Here is a 27,609-nt window from a genome sequence, read left to right on the forward strand (position 1 = left end):
TTCCACACCAGACCTGGAAAAAATAAAAATTTGTTGCCATCCTACGGGAGACAGGCCACGATGTTTTCACCATGCCATTTAGTTTTTTTGTTTTTCCTTGTTAATGTTAATATTCCATAACCGTATGACGAAAAATGAGATGTTACTGCTCTATGTGGCATCTTCAAGGATTAAAAAAGGCAATTCCATCTTGATTACTGTCATCCTCAAATATCCCAGAAATTCTCGGGGTAATTATTATCCTGAACATTCTTCCAAAGGATCTCTATAAATTCTCTCCATTTTTGTACTGAAAGATGAATCCGATCTCTCACTTACATACACGTAATGGGGTTTTTTTCTAAGTACAGAAAGTACCAGGTAGTTTGTCTGAAGCTAGAGACAACATTTTCTCCTCTCCTCTCCTCTTTTTCTTTCCATTTTATTGTATGATATGTAACATCTATTACCTCGGATCTGGTTTAATGCAGCGATTATCAAATTGTGATACACAATTTTTGTCCCTTGTTGGGAAAGGAAATTATAGAATTTTATTACCTTGATGATTTACAGGTTTTGCAGATTATTATCTCAACCGTTTTCATATTGGGATCATCACTAGCTGGTTCAACACTCGCAGAATACCACCAAAATACGGTAGAGTACAAAGCGATAAATTGTCGAAAGCATAGTGCAGTTTTGACAGATTTTGGAGCAGTTGGCGATGGAAAAACATCCAACACAAAGGCTTTTGAAGAAGCAATTAAGAAACTAAGCAAGTATGCACCAGATGGTGGAGCACAACTTATCGTACCCGCAGGAAAATGGTTAACTGGGAGTTTTAATCTCACCAGCCATTTCACTCTTTTTCTTCATAAGGATGCTGTTCTTCTTGCTTCTCAGGTATGGATCTTTCCTATTTAATTTTCAAAAAGAATTTATTGCATGAGGCCTACTACCATGACTCCTTGCTCATAAAAGTGATGGATCCCACATAATTTAGCGAGGCTCCGGCAAACCTAACATCTAAATGTGTTCTCTATAGAGCAATATAATATTGATCTCATATTTACAGGGAGGAATGCTTTGCAAAGTCAAGCTATGAACATGTTAGCCTGTACATTCACTTGTGTTCTTGTCGAACGTGAATGGCTGCGATTCCATGTTCATTTCCATCACAGCTGTTAAAGCATTTCTCTCCTGTAATATGATTAATTCTTTGTAACTATAAATCACTACATTTTTGTATATTCACATGATCATATTGGCAGGATGAGGATGAATGGCCACTGCTCACCCCATTGCCCTCTTACGGGGGAGTAAGAGAAAACGCTGCTTTTGGAAGGCCTGGTGGTCTCATTTTTGCTTCAAACGTAACCGACGTCATAATTACTGGTAATCAATATTCTTAAGGCATTGGTTTTAGATAAATTATGAAATATTATGCATAATTTTGTTTATTTTTTTCCTCTAAACAATGGGTTCTCATGTACCGTTCATGTTAGGCAACAATGGCACGGTTGATGGCCAGGGTGCAGTATGGTGGGAAAAGTTCACAGAGAAAAAACTGAAAAAGCTGGAGAGGCCTTATCTGATCGAGATCATGTACTCTGATCAGGTTCAAATATCGAATATAACCTTGATTAACTCTCCGCAATGGCATGTTCATCCTATTTATAGCAGGTTTGACCATTTTAACGTGCTAAACCTTGTGTAGAAGTTACGATAGTTGAGAAGCATATTATGAAAGGAGATTGCATCTAATTGTGTGGTTTAATGTTTTTGAAAAATGCAGCAATCTGTGGATTCAGGGGGTGACTATTCTGGCACCGGTTGATGTTCCCAATACAGATGGGATTAACCCAGGTGTGTGCTATTTTCGTATAGCAACATAGATTTTACTTGATGTTTGATGTAATCTTTCGGATTTATCGATGATGGCTTCTCTCGTTTTGTTTTAGATTCATGCACTAATGTTATAATCGAAGATTGCTACATCGTATCTGGGGATGACTGCATCGCAGTTAAGAGTGGACTGGATCAATATGGAATCAAAGTTGGGATGCCTATGAAGCAACTAGTCATAAGAAGGATAACATGCATTTCCCCTAAGAGTGCTGCCATTGCTCTTGGAAGTGAAATGTCCGGTGGAATCGAGGATGTTAGAGTTGAAGATATCACAGCCATTAACACTGAATCAGCTGTTCGAGTCAAAACCGCTGTTGGAAGAGGAGGTTATGTAAAAGACATTTTTGTGAGAAGAATGACCCTAAAGACAATGAAGTATGTCTTTTGGATGATAGGCTCTTATTCGTCACACGCTGATGAGGGATATGATCCAAAAGCACTGCCTGAGATCACAAATATAAATTTCAGAGATATAGTAGCTGACAATGTAACGATTCCGGGGAAACTAGAAGGACTCGGCGAGGGAAATCCTTTTACAGGGATTTGCATTTCTAATGTAACAATGACCTTGGCTGAGAAACATAAAGAACCAGCATGGAACTGCACTGATGTATCGGGAGTTTCAAGCAATGTGACTCCCATGCCATGTGCTGCGTTGCCAAAGAAAAGCATGGATTGTCCCTTTCCAGAAGACCAACTTCCGATTGAGAAAGTTAGGCTCCAAACTTGTTCTGCCACTAGCTAGATCATGCCCCATCCAGCCATTGCGGTTCTCCTAGAGATGAATAAAATAGGTTGAGGTTCCTAGACATTAACGAATTGCAGAATATTGTTTGTGTTTTGTAAGCCCAGATAAGAGAAATGTGTAAATCAAATAAAAAAAGACTTGCAGCTTTTTCTGTTTTAGTTCATCAGCTTAATATATTTGATTGATCAAGAAGGATGGATTGAATGGACAAAATTATTGATTTAACTCATGATCAAAGTGACTACAGATGAACAGAAAGTTCATAGCTTCATCTCTACAGATGAATAAAAGATGTCTACAACCTCTCAGAAGTCAGATTATCCATGATCTGTTAGGAACAAAATCTTCTTACACCGGCGTGATTGTCTGGTGGATATTAATCTTTCTTTCTTTCTGTCTTTCTTTCTCATGTGTACTAAAATCACCTTCACCAAATTTGTCAACAGTGCGACTCTCTTGCTGCGTTTTTGCCATCTCTCCTTTTCGACGATCCTGCATCATATAATCGGACTAATAAACCCAACGTGTTCTGAAGTTTTAAGAAGACAATATTCGTAGTTCTTACATCATCAAGCAATAAGTCGCGAGGCTCAAGCATGTGGATCACATCTCCCATTGCAGGCCTCTGCTTTATATCACGATCAACACACAGCGAAGAGCGAGCAAAAGCATTCGTTTTAGTTCCTTGGAAGGTGGCATATCTGGCAATTTAGGATCCACCACAAGCGCAATTTGATGATTTGCAATCATGGAAGTTAACCAGTCAACCAAATACACCTGCAATGAATGAATAATTTCTATGATCAACAAAACATTTTTTTATATACGGAGAGTAAAGTAAAACTAGTATCTTGAAGATAAGAAATCTGTTCTTGAGGCTGATTGTGATTATCAAGTTCACTTGCAGTAACCAGGGCAAGATTCCTATGTGGTAAGCAAGCTGATTAGAAGAAACTCACCCAGATGTTTCCATTCAGTGAATTGTCAGTGATCCCAAAATCATTTATCTTAGGATTCCACTGGTGATCAAGCAGTATGTTGCTAGATTTTAGGTTCTGATGAATAATCTTTGGCTCGATATCTCAGGGAAGGTAGGCTAATCTTCAGAAGCAAAAGTACATATTATGAGCATGAACTAATAGAAAAGTATAAATATCTGAAGATCACAGAACTTACCCTTTAGCTATTCCTCGGACGATGTTCATCCGTATAGCCCATGTTAGAGGTCTTTGTTCAGAAAATCCATAAAGCCAATGATGCGGATTGCCATTATCAACATACTCACTCACAAGAATTCTAATAGAAGGGAGAAACAAGCAGAAGATTGAGACAAATAACAATTTAGTATAGATTCTGAAAAGGAACTTATTAGGAAAAAAAGGAACTTATTAGGGAAAAAAGAAATTTACCTGTAACCCTCTTCCATACAGTATCCAAGAACTTTGACCAAATTCTTGTGCCTGACATTCCCTATCATTTCCACCCTTGCTGTGAAGTCCTCAGCTTGGCAACTGATGATTAATCATTAGTTCATCAACTAACTACTCAAAATTCTGAAATGCACAATTTCTTTGTTTTCAGTCATCCAGCATGCATGATTTGATGTAATCAATAAATCATATATCTTCTAACAGAGACTCAAAATTGAGCACCTGTTACTCAGTAACCTTTTTACAGCCACTCTGGTAGTATCCATCATCACGCCGCGATACACAACACCACAATTTCCACTTCCAATCAGATTCTTATCAGCAAAACCATCCGCAACAACCTCAATCTCCTTCGAAGCAATCTGATCTCCCCTTCATGTATCAGGAACCACAGAAGAGTGACTAATAACAGACTTCAAATAAGCTACATTACCACTCCATTGAGTTGTGATCGCATGCACTACTCATATTAGACCAGTGTTCAGATGACATCACCAGTTGACGGTCTAACTTAGCATTGTTCATTTAAACCTCCGAAATTCGATGCGACAAAAACCTTTTATCCATGGAAGGAGTAGTGCAAGAATTTTCAAAATCTTTCATCGAAAGGGGGTTCGATAGGCGAAAATGGGGCTTGAAAGGTTTGGATTTTCGGCAACAGTGATAAATGATCCAAGCATCGATGATGATCAAAAAGAGAAGAGTAAAGACAACAATCAAAGCAAGTATTAGAATCCATAATCTTATGCCAAAATATGAGGCGTGCTTTGATATCTTGTTGTTAAACAGATGATGTGTTGTATGCCTTGATTAGAGATGGAGAGTGAAGCTAAAGAGTGAAGTCCATGCAAATAGAAAAGAAGCTGTTCTTGTTTTTGATATTTTTAGGACCAAAAATTAAGATTAAAATTAAAAAAGAACAAAAACACAAAGATGATGTAGGAGTTTGAGATTAGCTACATGAAATTGTATTTCAAATCTTTGAAATATATTTGATCAACTAATCAAAAATAAATAAATTGAATAGCTGACTTTCAAATTAAACTTGCCACTTCAAAGAAAATCTTCATTTTTCATTTAATGCCAGGATAATATTAAACAAGTCATCTATACTATAATAATTAATTTGAGAGATCATTTGGTGAATAGAGTTGAAAATCTTAAAATTAAATGAAGGACTTGGAGCATGGTTATGATTTATTTATTTTATCATAGCATTTTTTATGGTGCTTATATGAATAATTCATATGAATGAATAGTGAAGGTTTTTTTTTTTTTCACCGCTTTTGACTTGTACCAAATCAAGAAATTGGTTTCATTGTATATTTTTTATATAATATAGATAAGTAATTTTCGATTAGTAGAAATATTCCAACACTCCATCCCTAACTCCCCGTCATATATTTTACATGTCGTTTTTAAATTTATTGATTTAACTGATAAATTTTTTTTATGTGAACTTTATTTTTTAAAATTTCATCGTCAAATTTTTTTACCAAACAATTAAATTGTTTTTAGATCAATTAAGTAGAATAAATCATTACAGAGTAATTTTTTATATAATTTAATTTTAAACTTAAATCATATAAAAAATCAAATAAAAAAGTTCCAAGATTCACATATTAAACCGGGATTAATAACAATAACCAAAATTTCTTAATCCTATATATATATATATATTGTAATTGGTTTCATTGTATATTTTTTTATATAATATAGATAAGTAATTTTCTATTAGTAAAAATATTCCAACACTCCACCCCTAACTCCCCTGTCATATATTTTACATGTCATCTTTAAAATTATGTATTTAACTGGATAAATTTTTTTATGTAGACTTTATTTTTTAAAATTTTATCATCAATTTTTTTACCAAACAATTAATTTTTTTTTAGATCAATTAAGTAGAATGAATCATTACAGAGTAATTTTAATATAATTTGATTTTAAACTTAAATCATAAATCAAATAAAAAAGTTCCACGATTCACATATTAAACAGGGATTAATAACAATAACAAAAATTTGTTAATCCTCTCTCTCTCTATATATATATATAAAGGTGTTGTGGCAATCCAACCTCCAAGGACCGTGGTGAGCACTAATTTTCCACATCCAATAATATCCCATCCCACTCTGCCTCCAATTCCCTCATTTGGAAATTAATGGCTTCATGTAAACTTACAGACTTATATGCACCATACCGTGTAGCTCTTAGGGTAACTCAAATGATATAATTCAAAACAATTTCATAAAAAATCCCAGGAAGCAGAAGTGTTATTCTCCAATTTGTGTGTATTTCCTGTGTGTCAGCCAAACTTTATTTTGACCCTGAAGTTCCTTTTCCTTTCAATAATCATACCAAAAGTTTAAAAGTATGCTTTATGAGCACATCCAATTCAGTATTATTGTCTGAAATGTTATGATCTTGGTGGGATGCAAAGCTGCTCAATCACTCCAGTACCAAAATGTTTCTTTACTGGATGCAACTTGATTTCGTAGAGCTTTGGCCATAATTTTCCAGTAACTGCAAAGAAGTTTTGAACATGGAAAATAAAAGTTACATTATAAAACAATAAATCTGCTAAAATATGATTTCTTGTGGAAAACATGATTCAACATGATGAAGGTAATATATGACATGCAGAAAAAAGGCATAAAATTGCATTTGGAAATGCACACTTCAGTAGTTAACTCCAGCAGTTAGCTACAGGATTTCTGTGTTAAAAATATGGACCACATAAAACATGTTAATGGGATTTCAAGTGGAACAGGAGAAAAAACATCTGCAGCAGCTTACCAAAAAGGCGGTTGTCATTGTCATCCCAAGCTATTCCATTTAAAACATCAATGCCCTATAATCCAGTGAAAAATCCAATACATGATTAGGAAATGAAAAGACTCTGTGAACCCACAATCTATACAAGAAAAAGTAAGAGAAAATAATTGGAAATGCAGTTCCTTTTAAGTATTTCTTCCTTTCCATTTAGTAAGGAAACAAACAGAGAGTGCTTTATTGTCACAAACTGATGTTAGAAATTATTTGACTATTGCTTACATTGTGTCCAGCTGCTATCAAGCCTTTCCTGTAAAACAGAAACGAAAATGAATGATTCTGAAACCGTTGAGCAACATCACAGGGTATTAATTATCTCATGATCGATTAGAACAAATATCAGAAGCTAACAAACTATACTAAGGAAAGCAAATTGAAAAAGAACCTTAAATTTGGAAGGAGAATCCATCCAAGCACTGCACCATCTTTCAGTGAGATTCTTGCAATGCAATCGGTCTGCACATAGAGAAGAAAAGATTGAGGCAACATTGGAAGGAGAGTCTTCACTAGCTTGCTTGGTAAAGTCTTTGCCATTTGTTTAAGATACAAATGCCTGCATTTGAAAAGTTCTTTGCTATCCTGTAGCTCAATCACTAAACTTAAGCCCAAAAACAGGGGGGTTGGGATAGAAGATATCCAAATAAAAAAAAGAACCATTTAAATCTTAAATCACGTATGTTTAGTAAAGCAGTAAATCCCTCCATAGGGGAACTACAATATCAATGCCCTCACTGAAATGCCAGAGAGTAACTATTAATGGGAAATTATCCAATCAGTAACCAAACGAACACAATGAAGATCCAAGAACACACCTGCCAAACATTAGCCCAAATTTCATCATTGACGAACTCTAGTTCATTGAGATAGTGTACTTCGTGTCCATTATATCTGACAATTTGTTTGCCAATGACTGCAATAGACAAGCCAAAAAAAATCAGTGATAAATAATGTGAAATTTAAAAGGAACTTAAAAATCAAGTTCATACATCAGAATTGGAGTTAGCACAAAGCATACCAAGGAAAAATGGCGCAGCTAAGATAGGAAAAGAAAAGGGACACTATTATGAGCAACTACAACAATTGAGGTTTATATGAATATTGATACTCTTGGGGGGAAACACCGTTGAAAATTGTTCAAAAGAAGAAGGAAAAAAGAAACGGAACAACAAAAAAACATATAATTTTCAGAAACTGAAACACTGTTTTATGCAAGAACCTTTCAATGTTTGAGGGTCAAGCTGATATAATGCTGAAGTCCCATCACTGCCGAACAAAACTTTTCCATTGGTAGCCAGTCCCCAACCATCTTCCATCCCATGAGTGAATTTCCCAATCTGCACTAAATAAAAACTAAAATTACGAAATATCCAAAACTACAACCTTCAAGTCACCCCAAAAAAAGGATGCACGTGAGCAGGAAAGAAAATTATAAGCAAAATAATGCACAAGCAATCAAGTATGGAAAATGCAGCATGATCGTTTTACTACAAGGAGTAGTTTGGTCTGCAGAGCAGTTTTACGTGCAGTAACTAATCACAATTGTAAAAGCAACAACAACCCAAGATTGGAGGCATTTTGACAAGCAAATAATTTTAAGAATCAAAATTTTGAGCAGGAGATTTCTACAGCATATTACCATAAAAATGTGGTTTGGTGATACCCAAATGAAATACTAGAGAAAAATCCAAAGATTCCAATACTTAAATGTGTAAAAGTACCTATCAACCTTAATAAATAAATTTGTACATATCAAAAGTAAACAGTGAAGTACAAACTTTTCTTAAATTATTTGGGTCATATATGAAACCGGTTTTCGTCAACCAAGTTACTTGGAACAGCCTACAAAAGAAAATAAAATAAGTGTATTAGCAATTTAGAATAATATTTTTTAATTTGACTACATAGAAATGAATATGCAAATAAATTAAATGGGAGGCTAAGCATGTATCGTCATTATGAATGCAAGTGAAAAAGCCAACCTTTGGCATATTTTAATTCAAATATATATTTGTTGAATCAACAAGAAACAAATTGCAGCTGAATCACAAACCTTTGCTCAAAATAGGTTAAACCTTCCCCAAAATAAGAATCACCCATCTTCTGGAGAGCCTCAACCTGTACACAAAAAATAAAGCTTAAGGCCTACATTAAAATATATGCCTTGTTATATAATTTAGGTATTGCTTATTTGTTGAATTAAATGTCACAGTTACCTCTGCCAACTATTCATACAAAGAATAAAAAATCACCAGTATTTTTTCTCTTGTTAAATACAATTTATCAGTCCACCAGCAGCACTAATAGCTAACTTCAAACAATTAACTCTCTTCTAACGCAGGCATATATGTTCTGCAATTTCAGTTTAAAATGAAAAGCCATGGAAAATGATTGTGAAAACATCTGACAATAAATGAGAAACCAAATATTAGAGCTTGTACCTTTCCAGTATGAAGAGCTACTCTGCGTACGGACGACTGAAATGATAGAGTTAAATAGACTGATCAGTAGTGAATTGCATCTAACATAAGTGTAATTGACAAGAAAAGAAAAGACACCGTGCAAAGTATGCAGCATATTTACCTTCCCATAAAGGCCAGTTGATTCATACAGTGTACCATTTCCAGCATAAAGAAGACCCTGAAACCAGGATTGATGCAGTCAATAACCTGGTAATATAGCACAGGCAATTCATACTCAAAGAAGAAAAGACTCAATAATTTGGAATGGCTTTCTGAAATGTGTGGTTAGGGATCTCAATCGAATTGTTAAGGGAACAAAAAAATAAAAAATGAGATGAAACGCATGAACAAGACTTTGCTACATGAATTGCTCAACTCTTTCATGCCAAGTACATAGAAATGACAGCACATTCACAGAAAGTCCAACAAGTTAACAGTCAACAAAAACTTCTGGTAGTGCCATCACCAACTGGAATCCCAAATGACAGCACATTCACAGAAAGTCCAACAAGTTAACAGTCAACAAAAACTTATGGTAGTGCCATCACCAACTGGAATCCCAACATGTGTTGGATCCTGCAATCCACCTAATTCCGGTCTAATAATGACAAAAACAAATCCTTAATACCTCAATCAAAAATGAATGACTGGTCTCCAATTTTGCTTGATGTAGCTCCGGCATAAATTTAAATTAAACTGTGTTGGAATTACGATAGTTATTATTTTTTAAAATATTTTTTTATTTAAAAATATATTAAAAAATATTTTTTTAATCCTTTAAAATTATTTTTAAAATTAATATATCAAAATAATCTAAAAATATATAAAAAATTAATTTTAAATAAAAAAAATTCAAAATTTTCCGGCACCTCATTTGTATCGCAATACCAAACGGGGCGAAGAGATAAAACATTTCAAACGAAGATCAAGATGATCAAATCAGGGACTCCGTTGCTCTTTTATGAAACAAAGAGACGGCCCAAGAAAGAGTCACCTCAGTGAAAGCTTTTGGATCATGAGGGAACTCATTGAGTACATGAATTGAATAGATTTTTGGAGAGTGATCAACACATGAAAAACTGATCAATATGTTCAAGGAAATCCCCAGGATAAAAATAACAGCTATACACATGACTGCCTGAACAGACAGACTCAAATAACAGAAATATTGAGTAGGTTGTTAGCTCCCTTCTCATTCCAAAAATATTGATGGCAAAAATAAATGAAATCTTTGATTTCTTCAAGCCATAACAGTACTTACCTGAGTGAAGGCACTGGGATCATGAGGGAACTCATTGATAATCTGAACCGAGTATAATTTAGGAACAGCAGCAATGCCACTCAAAATGTTCGATGAAATGCCCAACAGAAAAATAACACCAAAAATCATGACTAATGAAACAAAGACTGAAACTTTCTTGTAAATAAAAGTAAAAGACGGAGAAGGCATGGAAATATTGTTGGGCTTTTTATATGGTTTCTTTCTACGAGATTTTGAAGCCATGGAAAGGTGAATTCATGGGGCCGACCAAGAGGAGTTTTACGCTAGAAAAATGCGTTTGGTTTGGTTATAGAGTTGGTGAGTCTTCGCTTTGACGGTAACAATTTTGAAGTTCATAGTTAGGCCAAGTAGCTGACTGTTCCTCACATGGCAGATTCTTTCTTTGCGGGGGTTGATTGTATGATTGATAAAGTACATTATGGTGCCTATAGTTTATCAAATGTTTTCATTTTCAATTCATTTACTTATAAATTCTATTTTCCTTGGCTTATTATCTTTCTGGATAGCTGTTTTGTTAAATTTATACGAGTGCTCTTCATGGAAGCTAGGAGGGTTGCTAATAAAGCCCACTTGAGCCATTGGTGTGCTCGAGCTTGATTCGAAAGCTCATTGCCTCATTTACTGATGGTTTTGGCTGTTTCTGCTTTTGATTTCTTCAGAAGGACATGGACATAGAGCCCGTTATCTTCGTTCCCCGAAGCCATCCATTTTCATCGAATGTGCTGCTGAAGACGACAGACTTATTATTCAGTTATAAAAATAAAATGAAATAAATAAAATAAAAAATTTCCTTAATGTCCATCCACTATTGACAAAAACATGTAAATTATACCCTCACTAAAATAATGGTGGACTAAAACAATGAAATGATTACTTTGTTCCAAAAAAATTATTAAGCCTTCTATTAAGGGTATGGCAATCTTTTTCTTATAGCCTAAACGTCGTTTTTGAATTGAATGTGCATGGAGACCTTTCCATATTTATTTTCATAAAAGTAAAATCACTCGATTATTTTTATTTTTTATTTTTACTTCGCTTTAGGGGTTTTTTTAATATTTTTGTTTTAAAAACATCTTTAACTATTCAATTACCTTTAAAAACATTGTTTTTAACTGACATTCATGAGCTTTTGTGTCTTTTCTTTCTAGTTTGTTTTAGTAATAAACAAGTTGATTAGAAATATTTTAGTAATTAAATAAAAATAAATATTATTTTAAAAAAATAATTAATACATGTATTATACGAGTCAACATCTAGGTTAAGATAATGTACAAAGATTGTTTTTGAAGCTAAAAAGTTGTCTCGTTAACAGCTTTTAAACCATCTTACTATCCCCTCATCACAAGATGATGTGTGATTAACGGACGATCAGATTAAGATGAATTATTATTTTATTTTGTTTTATTTTCTCTTCCTCATCAATTTTCACACTCTCCTCTATAATTTTTCAAAGTAATCCTTTAATGTTTTTACCCTTCAAATTTCATCCTTAATCTGTTTATTATTATTTATTTTATTTAAAATAATTTATCAAATTCAAAATGTTTTTCAATTTTATCATTTTTCAATTTTATTTATTTATCATATTTGGTCCTTATTTTTTCAATTACTATATTTTTTAATATTTATCTTGATTTATTTTATTTTATTAGTTTTATTCCTCATTTGTTTATTTCATTTAATTTTTACTAGATTTGGTCCTCATTCTTTTAATTATTATTTATTTTGATCATTTTTTATTTTTATTTATTTTTTAATCTCATCTCTCATTGTTTTCATATATTTTTTAAATCCTATAGGGTAACCTAATCTCGTGATGGGAGTTATGAGTTTTGAAAATTAACTCAATTTGACATTAGTTTTTTTAGATTTAAAAAAATTGATTTTTTTTCATTTTCATCCTTCGATATTAGGTTATTAAGCTTTCAATTATGTGATTCTTGTCACTTTTATTTCTATGACATTATCCCAAACTCATATTTCAGGTTGTGAGTTAGTCGAGTTTACCTAGATTGACCTGAATTTTTTTATATTTTTTTAATTAATTTTTTTAAAATTTTCCTTTCATTGTTTTATTCAATTTCTTTTGTATAAAGTTATCTCGATTTTACAATATCATTCAAGTCTAATATATATCATAAAATAATTTTCAATATTAAACATGTCAGGACACTTATGTAAATCAATTTGAAACTTATATTATTATTTACTTGCTTGACTTTATTTTATGATTTAAACATGTAAATTATGAACTCAACATACAAAAAAGCTCATATGAATCAAACATTCTATTGTGAAAAGATATGGGAAAGAGATCTACATGCTTCCTAGATTTGTAAATATGAACATTAAATGATTAAGAAGGTGGAATGAAACAAATACTATCAAAAACCTAATTTGATAATAATTGGATATAACTTTGAAAATTATAATTATATTCATCTTTCTCGTAATGTGTAAAGAGTAATGGATTAATGAACTCAATATGTTGCATATAATCTATTAGGTTATATATGTCAAGCATATAAGATAAAAATATCTAAAAAAATTTCTAACACTACACTTACCTTTTCAAGCAATTCTACTAGAGAATTTTCTAAAACTTTCTCTACAACTAAAACATACATAATATACCATTCATTAATCTCCTTTACAAACTCATTTGAACTTATTGTTCCAAGTCTATCTTTTTTCACGTCATCTTTATCTATGTTATTAAAATCATCAGGATTGGATTCATATATTTGGTCACTATAATCTTTCTCTCCACCTATATATTTATGTTCCTTGATGACAATGGTTTTAGTGGTACAATTAGGTGCAATATAATTAAAACCTTGACATTTAGCACACTAAATCTTTTGACTCAGCCTAGACACTTCATCAATCACTCGTTTATTACTATCTTCTTTATGAAGTTGGGCACTATTAGAATTGAGTCTATCAAGTGAAACACTTAACAAAGAACTAATATTTCCAAACTAAGATCTACACAGGGTACTATAAGGTCTTGATGTTTTGTCTATTCAAACATTTACAAAACCTATTAGAGTCGTGGTCTCTTCCTCTTTAACAAAACATTTCATTTTGTTCTCATTAAATCAAACTATATATTCACGAATAGACTTGTTCTCTTGTCCAAGATTATTCTATTGATCTAAAAGATTTGTTCTATAATATTGGGGTAAGTACTTCTCTTGTAACTCTTGCATCATCTCAATCTAGTTAGTAGTAAGAGGGCACCACTAAGTTTTATTTTCACAAATCTTACCTTTTTATTTTATGATAAGTTGTACAAATTAAAAAAAAAAGTGATTAATATCACATATAAAACATAGTACAAATCCAAAGCTCATGTGACCATTAAAAGTAGAAATCTTTATTTTATTAGGACTCATAATTCAGTCATCAGAGTAATCATAGTTAAACTAACTCAAATATTAATTATATTGATGGTGCTCATGATGAACTTACATATAATGATTATTGTTATAATATTTACTTGTATTAAGATATCTTGTTTGAAAAATCTCTAATAATTCAACTCTTTTAGATAAATTAATCGTCTAGGTTCATATAAGCTGTATTTTTCTTTAAATGACTCTAAAAGTATTTAATAATAGGGTGTATTTTTCTTTGAATGACTTTAAAAGTATTTAATAATAGGGTTTATGGTAATTGTAAACTTAGAATTGGTTATTATAGGATCACCATGCAAATGAAGCAAATGAGTGTAAAGAGATATAATTGAGATCACAATTCTTGCAAGTAAAAATATAATAAAAAAAATAAAGCTATTTTTATGTGAAAGTTAATTAGAATGTACTAAGAAAATTTCAAGCTTGTAATGTAGATCTTTTAAGTGTAAACAATTAATCAAATAAAAATCACAATATTCTATCATTTTCAATAAGCTTCACAAATAATAAAAATGACTAATAATTAAATCTGAATGGTAAAAATATAAGAATGTAATGCAATATGATTTTTTTTTAGCAAATAAGATATTATGAATGATAATTTCAATAACAAATGCAATACTGAAGAATTAAAATTCAATAAACTGAAGAGTTGAGTGATTTATCAATCAAGATACTTAGTGATGGCAATAAACCACTTGGATCACACAAAATATTATTGATTTAATACATGTGACCTGGTGTTGTATTTGGCTGGCTTGTTGATGATGTCATTTTTTTATTTTTTAAAATTAATTTAAACTTATAACCCACTAAATAATAAAATTTCAATGAAAAAACATAAATTAAAATACAATAATAAAACGAAATAAAATTTAATAACAAGGGTTTGGACGTGTTAAATCTCTCGCCAAAAATTAGCAAGCTGGGCTCCCAGCGTGACATGTCATGATCTTGGTGGGATGCAAAGCTTCTCAGGCACTCCAATATCAAAAGGTTTCTTCGCTGGATACATCTTGATTTCGTAGAGCAATGGCCAAAATTTTCCAGTGACTGCAAAGAAAATTGAAGATAGAAAATAAAAGTTGTGTCATAAAACAAGAAATCTGCTACAATATGATTTCTTGTGGAAATCAGAAGAGAGAAACCATCTGCAGCAGCTTACCAAAAAGGCGGTTGTGATTGCCATCCCATGCTATGCCATTTAAAACATCAATGCCCTATAATGCAGTGAAAAATCCAGTCACATGAATTAGGAAAAGAAAAGACTTCTGTGAACACACAATCTATACAAGAAAAACGAGAGAGGATGAGAAAGTAATTGAAAATGCACACCCCAAAAGGGGGTTTGGTGCCTCAAATCTGGAAGGGACCGCTGAGCACACCGACTCAGGGTGTGCATGCCTCCCACTTGGAGTGGGATTACTATGGGAACTGCAAACCATTCTAAAACTAAGGAATGCAGCCTGTGTGGTCCTGTGACAGGTTCAAGTCATGCAGGGTCTGGTCTCGACCCTCATGACAAGGAGATGGGCTGCCAAGCCTGAGCTCCGGAGTTCATGGCCCGCCCTGCTTTGTGCTTGTGCTTGTGCATGAAAGCGGGCCTACCCTATCCCGCGACCAAATGAGCCTTAGAGTTTGTATAGATTCTTCAGCTTAGGGGTAGAGTAGGACGAATGTTCTAGACTAGAACATTGTGTGTGATATTCAGAAGTCCCAGAGCAGAAAGAGAGATTTTTAATAGAAGAAGCAAGCAAGATGGGAAATTCCAGCAGGACAGGACAACATCACTCGTGATAATTCTGCAAACCCTCAGTCTGAACAAGAAAAATGAGAGAGGAAGGGGCAATAATAGGAAACAAACAGAGAGTGAAATATATCACAATCTGCTTTCATAAATTACTTGTTATAATGCTTACATGATGTCCAGCTGCTATCAAGCCTTCCCTGAAAAACAGAAAAGAAAATGAATGATTCTGAAACCTTTTAGCAACATCACAGGGAATTGATTATCTCGTGATCAGATTAGAACACATATCAGAAACTAATAAACTATACATAAGGAAAGGAAATGAAAAACAAAACCTTAAGTTTGGAAGGAGAATCCATCCAAGCACAGAACCATCTTTCTATGAGATTCTTGCAATGCAATCTGTCTGCACATTGAGAATAAAAGGTATTGGCAGCATTTGGAAGGAGAGTCTTCCCTAGCTTGCTTGGTGAATTCTTTAACATTTGTTTAAGATACAAATGCCCTGCACTAGTTTAAAGGGATATAAGGGAAGGAGAAAAGTTATTTGCTATCCTGTAGCTCAATCACTAAACTTATGCCCAAAAACTATTAATGGGAAATTATCCAATCTGTAACCAAATGAATATAATGAAGATCCACGAACACACCTGCCAGACATTAGCCCAAACTTCTTCATTCACGAATTCTAGTTCATTGAGATTGTGTACTTCATGTCCATTATTTCTGACAGTTTGTTTTCCAATGACTGCAATAGAAAAGTAAAAAAAATCATCAACAATGCAAAGTCTAAAAGGGAAAAAAATTGTGTTCGTGCTTTGAAATAGGAGTTAGCACCAGCCACACTATGGAAAAATTGCAAAACTAAGATGGGAAAAGAAACAGGATGCTATTATGAGCAACTGCAAAATTGAAGTGTACATGAACATTGATAATCTTGGGGGAAAAACCCTTGAAAATTGTTCAAAAGAAGAAGGAAAAAAGATGAACAACAAAAAAGCATATAATTTTCAGAAACTGACACTAGCTGTTTCATGCAAGAACCTTTCAATGTTTGAGGGTCAAGCTGATATAATGATGAAGTCCCATCACTGCCGAACGAAACTTTTCCAGTGGTAGCCAGTCCCCAACCATCTTCCATCCCATGAGTGAATTCCCCAATCCGCAATAAATATAAACCAAAACTAAAATTACGAAATATCCTAAACTAGAACCTTTAGGTCGCCCCATAAAAGTACATGAGCAGGAAAGAAAATTGTAATAAAAAAGCAATGCACAAGCAATCAAGCAATCAAGCAATCAAGCAAGGAAAACGTAGCGTGATCGTCTTACTACATGGTAAAGTTTGGTCTGCAGAGCAGTTTTACGTGCAGTAACTAATCACAATTCTAAAAGCAACAGATATCCAAGATTGCAGGCATTTTGACAATCAAATAATTTTAAGAATCCGATTTAGAGCAGGAGATTTTTATAGCATATTACCACAAAGATGTGGTTTGGTGATCCCCGAATGAAAAGCTAGAGAAAAATCTCAAAGATTCCTATACTAAAATGTGTAACCTTAATAAATAATGAAATCTTTACATGTCAAAAGTAAATGGTGAAGCACAAACTTTGCATGAAGTGTTTCTGCCATATATGAAACCAGTTTTCGTCAGATAAACTAGTTGGAATAGCCTACAGAAGAAAATAAAAACAAGCACATTAGCAATTTAGCATAATATTTTCAAATTTGACAATATACATATGCATATACATACTGAATCACAAACCTTTGCTCAAACAGGGTTAAGCCTTCACCAAAATAAGAATCATCCATCTTCTGGAGAACCTCAACCTGTACATAAAAAATACAGCTTAAGGCCTAAATTAAAATATCTGGCTTGTTATGTAACTTAGATGTCGCTCATTTGTTGAATTAAATGTCATGGTTACCTCTAGATCAACCATTCAAAGAAAGAATAAATAAAAAAAAAACAAAAAAAAAACACTAGTTATATTAGAGCTCACACCTTCCTGGTATGAAGAGCTACTCTGCGAATGGATGACTGATATGATAAAGTTAAATAGATTGATTAGTGAATTGCATGCAACGTAAGTGTAATTGACAAGAAAAGCAAAGACGCTGCAAAGTATGCAGCCTATTTTTTAAAAAAATGCAGTTTTCTGAACCAACAAGAGTATAGACATCATGCTGAAACACGAAGACATACAACTACCAGGGTAAATCTCATAAGCAAGGCATGGAGTGACAGAACAAAACATAAATGGAGAAGGAAAGCCAGAGAATAAAAAATCTCGATTAATATACAAAATAATATTATACACAATTGCAAACATGAGAGTGAGCAAATTTACATTTCCATATAGGCCAGTTGATTCATATAGTGTACCATTTCCAGCATAAAGAAGACCCTGAAACAAAGATTGTTGCAGTCAAAAGTAATAAAGCATTGGCAATTCATACTCAAAGAAGAAAAGTCTCGATAAATTGGAATGGCTTTCTGAGATGTGTACTTACGGATCTCAATTAGATTTAAGGGAACAACAAAAACAGAAACTGAAATGAAACAAACGAACAAGAGCTATATGAATGGCTTCGACTCTTTCATGCCAGTTAAAAAGAAATGACGACCCATTCACAGAAAATTTCACAAGTTAACAGTCAACAAAAACTTCTGGTAGTGCCATCATAACTGGAATCCCAACATGTGTTGGACTCTGCAATCCACCTGAGTTTAGCCTAACAATGACTAGAACAAATCGTTTTGACCTTACTCAAAATGAATGACTGGTCTCCAGTTTTGCTTGGGGTCGCTCCAGCATAAGGTTAAATTAAACTAGAACAAAACATTTCCAACAAAGACCAAGATGATCAAATCAGGGACAGCGTTGCTCTTTTATGAAACAAGGAAATGGCCCAAGAAAACTTTAGGATCATGAAGGAACTCATTGAGTACTTGAACTGAATAGATTTCTGGAGATTGACTAACAGATGCAAAACTGATCCATCTTTTCAAGGAAATTCCCAAGATTAAAATAACAGTTATACCCCTGACTGCCTTAACAAGCACAGACTTTTGGTGATAAAATTAAAAGTTTGATCAAAGAAGAGACGAATGAAATATTGAGTAGGCTGTTAGGTCCCTTTTCAATCCAAAAACATTGATGGCCAAAAAAATGAAATCTTTGATTTCTTTAAGCAATAAAACGTTGAATCCTCAAAGATCGATGATAATTTCTTTTACAGGGAATAAGCAGTCCACCTACCTCCAAATATGGTAGAAAGAATCTATATAGTTATTTCCACGATTCTCTTTGCCAGGTTCAACATTATGTAGTAATTGGTTGCATTTTTTGAAAAAGAAAAGGATAAAATATGGTGAAAACAGAAAACGTATTTAGCTGGAAAAACAAAAACAAAAACATAAACATAAAAATAAGCCGGTTCTTATGTCTTTACAGATAATTTCTGTCTTTACTTCTCTTATCTCTTCTATTCCAAATACTAGCTATATAGCACCTATCTTGACACATCAAATAGTAAAATAGTAAGTATAAAAAAATCTTGTTATCTCTAACATCATTCTTCATATGCACCAAAAAAAAACATCATTCTTCATAGTTTTTGTGATCGCTCTTCTGAGCCAGTGGGACTGCAAATGAGTTGAGTTGAGTCTTGTTATGCTTACGATTGGCTATCTAATTTTGAGGAGGCTCAATATGAACTCGTGCATGCTAGAATTCTGTCTTCATTTATCAGGGTTTGATCCAGTTAATTTCACATAACTCTCGTTATAAAACTGAACTAAACTAGAAAATAAAAAATGAAAGCTACAAAACTTACAAAAAAACCAAACAATCAAATCAAAGACAATGAAGCCAAATCAAGCAAAAACAAAGAAACCCCAGGAAAGGATTTACCTCAGTGAAGGCACTGGGGTCATGAGTGAACTCATTGATAACTTGAACTGCATGTAACTTTGGAAGAGAAGCAACGCCACTCATAATGTTCGATGAAATGCCTAATAGAAAAGTAACTCCAAAAATCATGACTGAAGAAACAAAGACTGAAACTTTCTTCTAGCTAAAACGAGTAAAAAGATTGAGAGAGCATAGAAATTGGTTGGTTTATATAGGTTCTATTTCTGATTTTGAAGCCATGGAAATGTGAATTCATTGGGACCGACTGTTTGTTTGTTTGTTTGGTTATGGTTGATGAGTCTAAGCTTTAACAGTAACCGGTTTGGCTACTGTAATAATTTTGAAGTTTCGTAGTTAGGCCAGCTACATAACTGTTTCTCAAACGGCAGATGCTTTCTGTTTGTGTTTGATAATTGTCCGACGTTTTGAAGTGTTAATGCTTTCCGTTTTGTTTTTGCATTGGTTTTACTTTCTCCTGGTGGATATTTTGTACACTTCGATGTTTTGTTTCTCATAATTGATGATTAACATTTTGAACATTAACAATTGTCCTTTGGAGTTTTGCAAAGAAATGTTGTAAATATTGCCGGTAATGGTTTTTGTATTCACTTTTCAGGATGAAGTAATAACAGTCACCTGAAGCGCACAGTTATTGAATGTAGCCTGGAATCCGACTCGATAAAGGGCCTGGATTATTGAGCGTAAGATCAATCTGGAGTAATTTTTTTTTGTTTATTAAAATTACATCATTTCATTCTTTTAAAAGAAATTCATTGGTTTTGACCCAGCCAAGTTTGGCCCGGTAAAATTAAAACCTGTTCAAATTGAAACCCCAATGGGATTAAGCTCGAGTCACAGGTTTGTTAGCTCAACCTATCAGACTGAACTGAGTTTAACAAATATACTACTTGCTTCAAGAGAAATATGCATACCCATTTACCTGCAAGAGCACAGCCTGGGTGCTGAGTAGGACAGTTATGAGCAAACATAATGGAAATGCACCCCTTAAACGAGACAGATGATCACCTGTAGAATTAGCTATGGAATTTGATGACTACCAAGAATAATAGGCAACCGTGACGAACATGTTCACTTAAACAAGGCAGAAAATCACCTGGACAATTAGCTTTGGCATTTGCTAATCAGAATAATAGACAATTAGAATAATTTAGTAGCATGCAACACCGTTAGCATAAGGATTGGGGAAGGATCTTTGCCTGGAGTGAAGATAGAGTGCTTCTTATGTCAATATCACTGCTGTTCTGCCATTAATCACCACCACCACCACCACCCACGATATCCTCCTACTCCTCCGGATAATAATCACCGAACTTCTTTCAAGAATTAACAAAATAATATGAAAAATCTCGCCCTGAGATTGACATTGATGAATAGAAAAGACGCCTATCATTAGTAGCATAAACCTCAATGAGGAACCGATATTTCTCTATCTGTATCTTGATAGAAATCATAGGCCAATCTTGCCTTATCTCCCATTGACACCTTTCTCCCGGCCAAAGCTAAGGTAGAAAGGCCCACTTCTGGCATGGATTGGAAGAAAAGCTCGAAAGAGAAGAGAGTCTTCACGAATCCCATTGCTTACATCCACTAAAGAGTCGATTAGCAACCAGAGATCACCAGTGATTGTCATTTAGAGGATAAAACCACTAAAGGAAATGACCCAATTCCTGCAGTTCTAGATTCAGAAAGGGAAGGGAGCACTCGCATCATGACAGCACTTCCAAATATGGACAAACAGTCGGACTGAAATACCGAGGAATTTTCATGGGCTCATTAAGGGTATTTTTGAAGAAAAAAATATAGCTGGAATTCCAGCTTCTTCTCCATGTAACAATTGTTGGAGGCAAACAGCAAGGGAGAAGAAGATGAGGCCATGGTTCTTTATGCTTTCTCCACCAAAATCAAGAGGCAAAAACATGGAAATTGAAAGGATGAGTGATTAAGCAAAACGAACAAAAAATATGAGAGAAAAATCAAGTGGGAGAAAGGGAATTGGAGAGAGAAACTCACACAAAACAACAAGGAAGAAGAGGAGGGGAGAAAATTTTTAGTGGCTGTATTCAAAACTCATTAAAATGTCGGGTATGAGGTTATAAACTCAATTATACAAGTTAAGCAAAGATTTATGAGTCTTATGCATGAATTCTTACATTTTGAATTAGAGTTCTTGAATAAAAATTGAGGAAATGTAAAATTGTGTTAAGTTGTTGCAATTGGGATGTAATACGATGAAAATAGCTTTAATGGATGAACAATTAAAGAAGAAAATTGGGTGATCTTCCATCGCTAGTGGCCGGACATTTTGGGAAAATTGGAGACATGGGAATTAAAGTTAATGTTTGTTCAATCATGTGTATTTGGTATGTGTTGATGTGTTAATGATGATTTGGAATTGATTTAATTAGTTTCAATTAGCGTAATTTGATTTCTATATGCATTTTGAAATTGGAATTCTACGAGGAATTAATTTTATAATTGGTTTTTGATTATGCGATTGTGAAATTGTGTGATTCGAATATGTTTAGCGTCCACCGTTAAGAAATCATGTGTGGAATATATTACAAAATTGTGTATGTCAAGTGTGAAATTGTTTAAATAATGAGGTATATGAACGAGAGAACTTGCCTTTAAATGAAGATTTATAATATAGGATAGTTGAGCAAATGGGATAGCTATGGCAAGGATAAGTTGATTGTTAGGACAGCCCAAATGCACGGGAAAATGGGTTATTACAGCAGCCCATATATGTGTGCATAGGTTAATAACTAAATGTCTGGTAATATAATGACATGAAAGGAATAATTAAGTTGAAAATTAAGTATATACGTTGGAGAAAAATTGGCGTGGCATGTTAAATTGTTGGGGACCAAGTCATTAGTTATTTTGGGTTGCATTGAAAGAGGAAAGTTTTAATATATATTTTTGTCATGTTGTTTATTAATATGGAAGTTGTTGAAATTGTATTTGTTTATATAATAAGGACATAAATAAGCAAGAAGCAAATTGTGAAAAAAAATGAGATTTCATATATAAAAGTATGAATATGAACTCATGGGTATTTTGAGACGAAGGGAGCTTGGTTAGCAAGGGAATCGAGTAGGTGTATGATACCTTACTCTTTTAATTTAAAATATGTTTCTATTGATGTTTTATTTAATTGTAAAATTATGTTTGGAAAAAAGAATTACTTGATTTAGATGGAAAAATAGGATATGATTTTATGAAATGAAAGATAATAAGATATGATGGTTATGTTGGATAGAGACTTGAACTAAATAAATGTCTAAGTCAATTGTTTAGATTATAATAAATATATTATTTATTGTTATAATTTATTTGGACATTTGAGAACCAAACCAAGGATAGTTGGGCGTGTGGGTGTTAAAATTGAGTTGTCAAAAATCAATAAAGTAAATAAAATTAAATTGACCATAACAACATAATTTATCAAATGAGCTTGAATTTGTCTACAATAACAGAGTTTAATAAGAAAAAATTGAGTTGTCTGCAATGCTAAGATTTAATAATAATAAAAAATGCTTGTAATGGTGGATCCAATACACTAAATGCTAATATGACCATTTCAATGAGTGGTATTATATTTTGAAGTATGAGTTATGTATAATTAAAAAGGAATGGAAATTATGGATATTTTATATGATCGATAATGGGCTTAAGAAATATTTGATATTTTAAAATAAAACAATTGAGTCATATTTGGTAAGATTAACGTTTGAGGTTGAATATTTCTAGTGATGAGTTGTAAATGAGACCCCAGGAGTCAAAATAGATTAATTAAAGTTTAGTTGGTTAAAAATAATGTAAAAAGTGTTCAAAGATATAAATGTAGTTAGTAAACCAGAGTTAAGATAAAGTATAATTAAGGTATGAAATTAAGTTAATGAGCCTATAAATAAGTTAAAGTAGGATTTGTAAACACTAAATATGATGGATATCCATAACAAAATTTGATTGTTGAATAATTTGATAAAGCCTAAACTAGTTTGTACTCTGAACCAAGAATAATTGACATAGTTATATAAAGGAGGTTAAATCAAATTATAAATGGGAATGATTGTAAGGATAAAATAAATGCAATTAATTTTAAGTATAAGCGATGAATGTTTGAAAGGGGTGAAGAATTGGATTTTTAAATAAGTGGTATTGTAAGTAGTACAATAATAGTTCAATAATTATATAAAATAAAAAAAATGAGTTTATATGTTTTTATTAGAAAATAAATGTATTAAACTAAGAAGTTATCAAATATCTATTATGTTTATAAGATGTTAAAGATGTGAGGATCTCTTTTTTGGTTTTGGAAAGTATTAATAATTGTGATGGTACAATTGTGTATAATAATTGTGTGACCTATTTGTTTTACAAGTATATTTTCTCAAATGACTCAATCTGAAATAAAATGTTACCAAGATATCTAGCCTTTTATAATGAATAGGAACTTGTAATGTCAGATAAAAGTTTATAAATAAATTTTTATGTATATCATCAAAAAGTGTTGTAACCTTATGATATTTGTATTTTAACATGTATATCAATGTAATTGTGGATGAATCTATTGGATGGTAAACTGGAGACCATCTTCATGATAAAAAAATAATATTTACCTCTAAATTTCTTATACATCATAATTCAAAAAAAAAACCACTACAATTTCGGGTTGTTATAGCTTTGGCTTTAAACATAGATACACATGCATGTATCGGCTTGGGCTTCAAGTTGGACATAGGCTTGGATTTATTGTAAAAAAATATTTAAGACTCTAACATATTATTTTTTATCAACTAAGACTTGGATTTTGGCTTGGTCCTTGAATTTTTAGCCCATTGTTTTGCTCACTCCAATCTATGAATGTTAACTATCTCTTTTATGTGCTTTTTTTGCAAAACCTGAATAGTGTTTTCAAGGAAAAAAATTTAGATTTATGGATGCTATGTTTAAGTTCAATTCTTAGTTTAAAGGTTGACTAATATTTTTATTTAAAGTACTTTAATAAGTACCCTCGTTTGTTTTGATTTAACTATAAATATTTTTATTATTAGTCTACATGCTAAAAATGTTAATTAATATCAATTGCAAGTTTGAATATATATACATAGTATACATGATAGAATTATATTATTATATTTGTGTTGAAAACATATTTGTCATATGCTTTTATTTTCTATGTTTATATATAAACTTGTATGAAATTTAGGTTTTCTTTCAATATATTTTTGTTTGGCATGCCTTTCTTTTGTTAAACTAGCAAACTTGCTCAATTCTTAACATACACATGATGCAACTAGGGGGATTGATAGAATTTTCTACAACAAGAGATAACTTAAACTTTGTTATACTTTTGCTTTGTAAGGATTGTCTAAGCAAAGAAGAGTAGAAAAAGTTAGTGAATCTAAATCTCTAGTCAAAAGCTCTTGAATCAATTATATTTCTTCTCTACATAGATTGTTGAAACAAAGTTAGCGAATCCAAATCTCTGGTTAGAAGCTCTTGTGTCAAAGAAGGGTTTATAGAAACCAAATACGAGAAAAGAAATGAAAACATGATATTATGTCTTGGATATATTTTATTAAAAAATTATCTCAATCTAAAAATTTAAGATATTAAGCAAGACCCCAATATTTGGTTTATATTATTTTCTAATATACTCTCTTAAATAAAAATTCTTTAAGCTTGAAATTTGCATGAGCTCATATTACCTTGTATTGTTAATTAATTTTAATTAAAAAAGATAACAGAGATAGTGAAATTTGAAATCATAATTGTTATATTATTATCTAATAAACCCATAATATAAAAGCCCTTTGACAAAGCATGGAATCAACATGTCAATGATAGAAATTATGATAGATTCTTAGTAGAAATTATGCCTAATGTGTCTTATATTTTCAGCTATAAATAAAGAGGTTTAAAGAGAGAAAAGGGGACAACTAACAAGCTAATCACGTAGTAGAAAGAGTTGCCTTTATTAACAGTAGAAAATAGCTATTTTCATTGGCAGAAGCAATTAGAGAATGGTAGCATTATAGTAGCCTCTTATCTTTGTATATTTTCTTCAATAGCCTATTGTCAAACTCTACTTTATAAATTCTAACCTGGATGACATAAGATGAACCGCGTCTTGTGTTGGAAGAAATGAGAGGATGTGGTGTATAATGTGATCAAGTAATTACGATATCTTATCAAAATTCATAGTGGTGGTGATTGTCATATTAAAATTAGAAAGTCAAAATATCATGCATTATATATAGTAATGGTAACCAGTATACTATCTAATAATAACTCTAATTTCTTATTGGATCCTTACTAGATTCTAAATCTTGCATGACTTGGGGTTATTTTATGTATTAGGCTTCAAACCTCGCCTCAAACATTATCAAATTCAATTTTGATAGACTTCATTCAAGTACATACATACAGCCTGAGTGAATAAAAAATAATAATATAATGGCAACCTTGATGGAAATGTTAAGTTTTCTAAAACACATATATGCAGAGAAAACAATAAATTTAAAAATTAAAATTAAGAGTTCTAAGAACTTATTATACAAATTTAAGATTATTTAGGGTTTATGCAAATATTACCTGAAGATCATATGTTCTTTTTTGTTTTGAATAATTATTTTAAGGCTGGGTTATTACAAATCATAAAATGTTTAAGTGTTCGATCTCTAATAATAATTCACATGAACCACTAGTAATGAATATCTTAAATCTTATACGAATATTACTTGAAGATCAGATGTTCTTTGTGTGTATTTTCTGGGATTTTTTGTAATTTACATAGTTTTTGTGCTTTTGTACTACTTAAAAGGAAAAAAAAAAGGTATCATATTTTATTTATAGTTTTTGTGTTTTTGTACTACAAATGGTAAAATATCAATTTGCCCTTTGAAAAATATAACATATATTATTTCAGAATAATTTTAGAAATTTATTTAATTAAGTTCCTACTTGATTTTTTAAGATCCGGAATAGTAATTTCATATATAAATTACATTTTAGTCCTTAATTTGTAAAAGTTATTTACAATTAAGTTATATTTAATAAATCATTACAGTTTAATTTTTGACTAATTGCTTTTATGTATATGGCCATTAGATTCCTTAATAAGTTGGTTCAAATCTTAAATAAAATAAGATTAAATAAATTAATTTGTTATCAACTTAACAATTAATTAATTTATATTTGAAGATACAATACCATGTCTAATAACTTCTCATGATTATCTAAATATTAGAAAAGTCATAAGTCGTTTGGCTTAACCTTTCAGTGACTAATTTTTCAATGTAATTATTATTCCTTCATAAAAAATATTTTGATTTAAACATTATAGCACGAAGTGTGTTTACTTTACAAATTATATTTGTTCTCAATATTATAATCATTGATTATTTCAATCAGATTTGAAACTCTTTTTAAATCTCATTTTATTTTATGCAAAGATTTATAATCAATAATATTTTAGAGTAGATAAAATATTTTTTCTAATTCAATTGAGTGATGAATCTTCTCTTGATTACTCAAATACTTTCATATAATTTCTGTTATACTCAATATATGTTTGTTTCTTTTCCTTGATTAGGACAACATTTAGAAGAATCAATGCATAAAATTCTATATAAGATAACTTATTGGTTTCAAGTCTAAGAATCACTTACATAACTATCACGTGAGCATTTTCATACACACATATAATCTCTCGATATGAAATTCTCATATGGATCAGTTCAATACACATATTTTTTAATAAGCATCCATATATTAGTTTTAGGTAACTCTCATATATTAGCTTATAAAAACAAATACTTCCTTTTATAAAAAAAATAACATAAC

The 27,609-nt window shown here is 32.0% G+C and overlaps 3 protein-coding genes across 3 annotated transcripts; 1 reads left to right on the forward strand and 2 right to left on the reverse strand.

Moving 5' to 3' along the window:
* The first annotated feature begins 247 nt into the window (after window positions 1-247).
* On the forward strand, window positions 248-3,518 carry LOC105133178 (probable polygalacturonase). Its single transcript, XM_011037040.1, has 6 exons — window positions 248-360; window positions 553-882; window positions 1,251-1,374; window positions 1,485-1,662; window positions 1,775-1,845; window positions 1,941-3,518. The coding sequence occupies exons 1-6, from the start codon at window positions 328-330 to the stop codon at window positions 2,630-2,632; spliced, it is 1,428 nt and encodes a 475-aa protein (XP_011035342.1). The 5' UTR covers window positions 248-327; the 3' UTR covers window positions 2,633-3,518.
* Window positions 3,519-6,272: 2,754 nt separating this feature from the next.
* LOC105133180 (glutaminyl-peptide cyclotransferase-like) lies at window positions 6,273-10,991 on the reverse strand. Its single transcript, XM_011037042.1, has 11 exons — window positions 10,621-10,991; window positions 9,481-9,537; window positions 9,339-9,374; window positions 8,951-9,015; window positions 8,676-8,739; window positions 8,117-8,234; window positions 7,713-7,810; window positions 7,286-7,356; window positions 7,123-7,150; window positions 6,865-6,919; window positions 6,273-6,591 (listed from the first exon to the last, which is right to left on the reverse strand). Exons 1-11 carry the CDS (start codon window positions 10,861-10,863, stop codon window positions 6,485-6,487), a joined length of 942 nt encoding a protein of 313 aa, XP_011035344.1. The 5' UTR covers window positions 10,864-10,991; the 3' UTR covers window positions 6,273-6,484.
* Window positions 10,992-15,225: 4,234 nt separating this feature from the next.
* On the reverse strand, window positions 15,226-21,806 carry LOC105133179 (glutaminyl-peptide cyclotransferase-like). Its single transcript, XM_011037041.1, has 10 exons — window positions 20,849-21,806; window positions 20,675-20,760; window positions 19,735-19,835; window positions 18,169-18,225; window positions 17,583-17,647; window positions 17,424-17,487; window positions 16,461-16,558; window positions 16,146-16,315; window positions 15,964-16,007; window positions 15,226-15,280 (listed from the first exon to the last, which is right to left on the reverse strand). The coding sequence occupies exons 2-7, from the start codon at window positions 20,721-20,723 to the stop codon at window positions 16,499-16,501; spliced, it is 396 nt and encodes a 131-aa protein (XP_011035343.1). The 5' UTR covers window positions 20,724-20,760; window positions 20,849-21,806; the 3' UTR covers window positions 15,226-15,280; window positions 15,964-16,007; window positions 16,146-16,315; window positions 16,461-16,498.
* Window positions 21,807-27,609: the final 5,803 nt, after the last annotated feature.

This window comes from Populus euphratica, unplaced genomic scaffold (genome assembly GCF_000495115.2).
Source record: "Populus euphratica unplaced genomic scaffold, PopEup_1.0 scaffold110.1, whole genome shotgun sequence".
In the NCBI taxonomy this organism is placed as follows: Eukaryota; Viridiplantae; Streptophyta; class Magnoliopsida; order Malpighiales; family Salicaceae; genus Populus; species Populus euphratica.